We start from the raw sequence: 7,718 nt of genomic DNA, 5'->3' as shown, positions 1-7,718 counted from the left end.
ATTCATATATGTATATATGTGTACCTTTCTCTTCTTTTTGACTACATACGAAAAATTTTCCATTCATATCTGTAATGGAAAAAAAAATTTTTCTGATATATGTATGTATGTTTTAAATTGATCAATCCGCTTTAAGAGTACGAGAATTTCGACTTCCAAACTCTATATTTGTATAGAGTATATATGTATACTCTAATTTAACATATAAATGTGTCTACTTCATTCTGGATAATAATGACAAAAATGATAAAGTCCTGAAACAGTTAATATTAAGAGACTATTTTAAAAATCTACGGCTAAATTAAGATTTTTAAGATCCAACTTGTAAGGTTCAATCAGTATGGAATAAGATATTGATAAAATCTTCCATAATGAAAGACTTTGATTAAGACACTCGTATTATAAGTGATCATTTATTTTCTCCAATTTTATTTTTTGTATAATAAACTTCAGTATTTCATATTGCTCTAACTTTACATAAATATGCAACCAGGCTTATATGCCCAACACCACTGTAATAACATATGCAATAAGATTTAATGTACAATATAAATATGTACTTATAGTTAAGTTTAATACACATATTTATTATTTTATATTTATATTTTAAACATCAATCAATAATATTTTGGAACACATCTTTTCTAAAACTCGCACTTGCCAGATTGGTTTTTTAAAATATTATCGCATTCGTTTATTATTTTTATTTTTTCACTAGCGTCATCTATGACTTGGCGCACCTCTGACTCTAAACTTGTCAATTTATGCCTTGTAAGTAGCAAATTAATCAGCATAAACTCCATTGATCTTTCACCACCTTCAGCAGTGGCAACTTTCAGGTCGCTTACAAGTTTTAGAAAATCTTTTAAGATATCTAATTTTATATCTGTTTCATTATCGCCAGCTGCCACAATTATTGTGATAGCATCCGCTGTGGTACCCGTTCGAATGATAGCCCCTCTTAATAACTTATTTAGGTAACGTGTGGTAAGTTTAACTTTAGCAGCTATTGTATCGCTGCGTCCAGTCAAGTGCGAAATTTCTTTATTGAAACCTTGTACGGCTCTTCTTGTCTCTTGCAGTTTCATGTCGAGTGTTTCATCCAGTTGCTGTTTTGCAGAAAGGAGGTCTGCACTATAACCTGATGTTGTAACTTGAAATTGTGTTGTCTCTGCATTCTCGGCCTGTAAATTTTGTGCCTCTACATTCTCCGTAATTTGTGTTTGATTTAAGTCCACTTGCTCTTCCGAAGACTCGTTGCCATCTTTTATATGAAAATTAATAGCAAAATGGAATAAAGTATTGCCAAGACAAAACTGTAATATATTACAACATTATTTTCATTAAAGTTATTCATTTCAAAGTAATCTTTTTACTTGAGTATAGCATGTTATAAATAAAATGATTAACAGCGATGCCCGCAATCCCATTATATTCTTTGCTTTTCTAAAATTGAACTAAATTGTTCGATTCTCCAATAAAAAATTGAAGTGACATTTTTGTATTTATAAAAATTTATCAGTAATCAGAAAATATGGCGGAAAGGTTGAAAGGGTCAAAAGAGATTAAACTGCTAAGTATTCAGATGTGCTTCTTTAATTGTTATTATATATATACTTATATATACATTTGCAGAAACACTTACAGCTATAGAATAAATGAGGGAACAGAGAAAAGAAAACAAAATAGTTTTTAAATAAATAAGCACTTCGGACTTAATTTTTCTTTGAGTTATTCTATTATCAGAGGGTACACGATAAAATCCATGAATTTTCGAATCTAAATTTTATTCAGAACTAATATTTCTCAACTTAAGTCTTCTTTTAGTTCATTATGATTACACTTTGTTAACTACTCTGGAATTATTTGATTTCTTTTAAATCAAGGTTTTTTTAAGATCCTATTGCCTTAAAAGAGAAATCTCTTTTCTTTAAAATTCATTTGTTGTTTTGTCACGTCTCAATGTCTAGACTTGTATTTACCTATATAACATAAAGAAGTGTTTGCGCTTGTTATGTAACATAATAGGTAACACAATACCAAGGAGGAAAAAATATTAAACTAACAAATTAATTCTCCAATAAATTATATTCATAAATTGCTTGATTATTTACAAATTTGTGAATGACGAAATTTGCTCTATTAAACATATGTCTTGAGGTCCTCTGCTCCACAACGAGACAAAGGAATTAAGAAGAAGAATATACAAGAAGGGAATAGAAATGATATCTTCATTGTTGTTCTTATTTCGGCGAAAAAGCATTCAAAATTCTTCTTCTTGTTTAAGTGCACTAAGTTGTAAGTTCATATTCTGCAAAACCGGATGTACAATCTTGGCAGTATTTCAGAAACTTTGAGTGATAACTTAGTATTAAGGACGAAACCTATATAATGCTAAAATACTATTATTTCATACTGGACATCAGCTGGACATTTAAGCTGTCTTGTAATTTCCAACAAACATCAAAATGGATATAGTAAATTACATTTGTTATATAAGAAATCGATAGAAACAGTAAATTGAATTTTTTTTTTACGTTCTTTTTAATTGTTTATGTAAATGACTAGGTACCAGGTCAGTAACTGATGATTCATTGAAGGGTATATCCTCAGCCCAGAATAAAAAAAAAGCGGAAATAAGTACTATATATAAACTGTAATTAAAATACATAAAAACCAAATTTTATTGTAAAATATATTGTAGATAGATTCAAGGTCATGTCCTTGAAAAAAAAGAGTATTTTTTTAAGCATATAGTATATGTATACGATAAAAAAATTTTATACGCATTTAAAAACAACTAAGCTGTATACAAAACATATATATATATATATTTATAAAATATTACAGCTGCAAGGGGAGTTCTTATTTGGCAATATACACAGTTCACAACAAAACATAAAGGACGAAAAACACGCGCATGCTACTTCCTCTCTTAAGCGCCATGGTTACTATGACGTAAAGAGGGTTGGTTATACATTTAAGTGGTGCCCGTATTAGTGCCAGCATTTTGAAGGAATTGATAGCATATAAATATTTTCCCAGTATTTTGAGTCCTGGTTTTCATTTATTGTATAATAGTAAATGAAAAAAAACAGTTATATTTTATTTGTAAAGAGTATAATAAAATAAATAATAATAGCATAAAATCAGTGTTCTAATATCCTTATGGTGTGAAAATTTTATTGTTCTTAAATGGACACCCCATTAACTTCCGCCCGGTTTCTGAAATACTTGGCGGCATATAATTTGAAAACGCTTTTGACATTGCTTTACATAAGCAATCTATGTATGTATGTGTTAATATACTCACTTCATAGGATATGTGCATGCGCAATATCAGCTACCCCCATAAGATTTATAAATATATGTATGTATATTTATCTGCCCCTGCAAATTGTTTACAAATGAATATACGGAAAAACGTTTTCAACGTTACACACTTACATACATCTATGGTCTATTTGCAGAAATCAAACCACCCAAATCAACGGTTATTGTACTTAGTTTCCCAGGGCTCAGCATAAGTATATATGTAATATTTATATGCGTTTGTATGTACAGCTCGGAAAAGGTATTATTATGCTATTGCGTTTCAGAATTTCGTAACGTTCATCTTTAAATTTGCTAAAATTTTAAAGCGTACTCAAAAAAAATCGTTATTTTTGCAATTGTTCAAACTTTAATACCATACATAATGATAGGTTTGCTAGTTTAATTATATACTATTTATTTACTTTCTATAATTTTTTAGTAAAATTTGCATATTTAAAAAGTAGGTTTATATCATATAGTTAACAATTATTCGACCTTGTCTTTGGCTGCTCCCAGGCAACTTCAAACACTACTAGAATCATTAGACCTTAGTCCCGTAGAACATCTGTGGGTTTATTTGGAAAACAAGATTCACCAGCACACGATTTCCAGCAAGCATACGATAAAAAAATGTAATCAAGGAAGAAAGGCTAAAAATAAACGCATAAAATACTACAAAGGTGCTTGAGTCCATGTAAAGACGCCTAAAAGAGGTTATTAAACGTAGACGTATACCCACAGGCTATTAAATTGTAGATTTCTGTTAATTTGAAATGATTTAATTTAATTATTAAGAACTGACCGCAGACTTTTGTTTTGCATATAATTGTGTTTAACTTTTTTTTTTTTAAATAACTGTTAATTTTTTATGTTTGAATTTTATTGTTGTTTCTTTGCTTAAAATATGTATATCAGAAAACAAAAATCAATTGGAGTAAAAATTAAAAACGTTTATGCGAAATTTAAGAAACATTTTTATGGGTGACCGCAGACTTTTTCTGCTGTGTGTATATTTAATGTGTAAAATGAAAAATAGTTTTTGATATATATGAAAATACTATAACTTTAATATTTTGTGGAATTATTCTTAAAATGAAAGGCAGTAAAAATATAAATTCATTAATTTATTTCATTATTTACAAATATTGAAGTAGTCATTTATTTCTCTAACTGCAGTTTATATGTAGTTATACATATGTACATATATCTTCAACTGTATAATAAAATTTATTTTAAAACATAAAAAGTTACATTTACATTTCATACTTAAAATATACTAGAAAATATATTTATTATAATATTTTTATTTCGATCTATATCTTTTTAAATAAGTCAAAACCTCTATTTGAAAGTCTAGCTTTTCATCAATACTCATTAATCTAAGTATTGGTTTTATGGAATCGAAAAATCCTTGATCAGGATCAGATTCGATGCAATTCATATCTATCAGGTTTTGTTCCTTAATAGTTATTGTATTATCTACTTGTTTATCGGATGTTAAGACATCTGTGGAACTTTGCTCACTGTATTCACTAGCACTGTCGTTATTATTACTCATTTGAGATAGTACTTCAACTTTTGTATGTTCAGGCATTAACTCTTCTAGATCATCTGCGATAGTACTTGCTTCGCAGTTAACAAATTCATTTTCTAAATCGAAAAAGTAGCGTCGGTGTTTTCTTTGGGAAATTATCGAATCAGCTATTTCTACAATAGGTTTCGGTTCTTCATCTAAATAAACGTTTAATGTATCATCAGATTTCAGTTGAATAGAAGTTCCATCACTTGGAGAAAATAAATTATCTGAATTGTTATTAGATTTTAATAAAAAGCTAAGTTCTCTATGGTATATGTATGGTCTGGCGCGCTTTATTTGCGGAGTTGATTGTAGACGTACATGCCGGTGAAAACTATCGCGCGTATTTTTCCAACGTTTTGATAATATATATTCTGTAAAATTACATATTTTAGTACAGTTATATATGTACATACATATATAAAAATCGTATAAATATTTATTTTTTGTTGAAAATAATATAATCTATGTTTCAAGTCTTTGAAAATTTTGAAAGTTTTGCAACCGTATATGATGCAAATACTTTACAATGAAAGTATTTTCGCTTGTTATTCACATATTTTTAGTAGCAGTTATATATGTACATACCATAGTAGTTCATGATGACTGTACTACTGGAAAGTAGTATTATTGGAAATTCGCAATTTAGCAGTGGATTTTTGTAAAGTATGTACTATTTAGAGCACGTTTTATATACACTGCAATATGTCAATATAGCTTGGTTCTTGAGATATAGGAACTTCAAGTTGAAAATATTTATTTAAGACATTACTTATGTAATCATTCTTTATCATTTTATGTCAATATTATAATTTTAGATCCTCCTTAATGATAGGCACAATGATATCTGCCGAATCAAGTTATATTGATTAAAAAGCTATAGTGAAAACGTATGTAGTTTCTCTCAATCATAGGTACTACTCGTACCATTTGTTGACAGATTTTGGTAAAATCTATTATATTGAGCAACATTTTCTACTATCTTGTAGTTTCTTCGACATAATTTTTTATTCTAAAAACCATCTGGCTAGCCTAGTTATTGTTACTCAACGTTTGTACCATCAATGTAAATCGTATTGGAAGAGCGTATACAGTTAAGATTAATACTCGACATTAATCGAGTTATAAGATTACATATTACGTCGACATTTTAAAAACATTCATTTTCATGTTGGGTTTAAAAATTTTTACACCAATATGTGAATTTAATCATGTAGGAGTAAATTTTTTGATGAAAAAGTGCCCGATATTACAATTTTATATAGGCAATATGCCTATATACCATGACACATAAAAATAGCTAAATGCAAAAACTAAACTAAATAAATTTGTTTCTGATGTATGTACATATAAATATACATAGTGCGTATGTGAACTCCATTGCTTCTTTTTATAAAATTACTTATTTTTCCTTGTTCAAATTTGGAACAGCCGTCGAAATTATTGTATACATGACGTGCAGCATTATGCCAAGCTTCATCGCGTTTGATTCGATTGTTATAATGTTCATGGTCTCGATCCCATAAAATAGGACAATTTTGCATAAATTCAATCAAATCGTATATAGAAAACGGCAACGATTCCAAATGTTTTAATTTCTTATGCTTGTACATTTTAAACAAACAGTCTTAAATATATATGAAGTCTCTAATCTCTAACAATCGGCAAAATGCGACCCTGTTTGCATGTTCAACTAGGCGATAAAATAATCGTTCATATTTTTTCTACACTCTTTCCAAGTATTTTTATTATTTGCGTTTTTGTCTGTTACGCTCTTCACAAAATAATATCGTTTTACTATCGCCAATAAACGAAAAACGCTGCAAAAACAAGTAGATGAATTTCAATTTGACTTTTTGACGCGATTTTATTAAGCGACATGTCTTGTTAATATATTTTATTAAAATAATATTTTAATAAATAATGGTACATAGCATTCTATATTTCTTGCACTATATTACTTATATTTATTTATTATTGATTATTTAAACACTTTATTAAAAAAACCAACGAATTTGAATACGACAAAATATTAAAAACTCGGCACATCGCACACGACTACCATATGGTTAAATTAGAGTTACCAGGTGTTAATGTTTTATTAAAATCGCGTTAAACGTCCATATTATCATTGAACTTATTGCAATTTTTTTATACATATTGCAATAAAAATAATAAAATACTCTTAACATTATTTAATAATACTGTACAATTTATTAATATTATGTAAATGATTCTAATTGAACTATGAGAAGCTATATAACACTGTGATTAAAAAATAATATGAAATTTTAATAACGTTTCAAAATCTTTATATTATATTCTTCTAAATGTCAGTAATATCTTCTGATATATAACTCATGCCACTTTTTTTTTAGTCTTGTTTTCAAAAACAACTTTTAAACTGATTTTCTAAATAAGCTTTGTAGAATGCACCAATATGGTTTTTATCTCTTCAATAGTGACTGAATTAAGTCCCCGGACTGGTTTCTTGAGCTTAGGGTATAATTTTAAAATAGCGTGTATAGTTAAATCGCTAAATCAGGCGAATACTATAATTGTTGAGCGATATGAGTTATATTTGCATCATTGTCACTATAATACACATCGTTTCGCCAAAACTAAGAATTGTCTGGAATTCTCATTCTTCTAGTCTTTTTCTGCAAATAGCTTAATTTCAAAAAATTCTTACCTCTTGTTTGTTTTTTGTTTATTCACATTTTGTTTCATGTGCCAAATATCGATCACTTTCCTTTCGGGAAATATATTTTGCAACTCTGCATTCAACATTTTTGGTGTATTATTTTTGATTTATGCTTCAGTAAGT

General features: G+C 28.3%; 2 protein-coding genes across 2 annotated transcripts; both read right to left on the bottom strand.

The window, feature by feature from the left end:
* Window positions 1-418: 418 nt before the first annotated feature.
* LOC119682451 lies at window positions 419-1,457 on the bottom strand. Its single transcript, XM_038095899.1, has 2 exons — window positions 1,377-1,457; window positions 419-1,316 (listed from the first exon to the last, which is right to left on the bottom strand). The coding sequence occupies exons 1-2, from the start codon at window positions 1,428-1,430 to the stop codon at window positions 645-647; spliced, it is 726 nt and encodes a 241-aa protein (XP_037951827.1). The 5' UTR covers window positions 1,431-1,457; the 3' UTR covers window positions 419-644.
* Window positions 1,458-4,627: 3,170 nt separating this feature from the next.
* On the bottom strand, window positions 4,628-6,832 carry LOC119681894 (the record flags this gene model as incomplete). Its single annotated transcript, XM_038095197.1, has 2 exons — window positions 6,294-6,832; window positions 4,628-5,265 (listed from the first exon to the last, which is right to left on the bottom strand). Coding segments are annotated over exons 1-2 (849 nt in total), but the record flags the coding sequence as incomplete, so codon positions are not given.
* Between the last annotated feature and the right edge of the window lie 886 nt (window positions 6,833-7,718).

Source organism: Teleopsis dalmanni, chromosome 2 (assembly GCF_002237135.1).
Source record: "Teleopsis dalmanni isolate 2A chromosome 2, ASM223713v2, whole genome shotgun sequence".
In the NCBI taxonomy this organism is placed as follows: Eukaryota; Metazoa; Arthropoda; class Insecta; order Diptera; family Diopsidae; genus Teleopsis; species Teleopsis dalmanni.
This window is presented reverse-complemented; position numbering and strand designations above follow the sequence as displayed.

Coding starts and splice junctions, on each gene's coding strand:
- LOC119682451 (XM_038095899.1), bottom strand. CDS start 1,430: ATGGGATTGCGGGCATCGCTGTTAATCATTTTATTTATAACATGCTAT. Junction 1,317..1,376: donor TTATAACATGCTATACTCAA/GTAAAAAGATTA, acceptor AATATATTACAG/TTTTGTCTTGGCAATACTTT.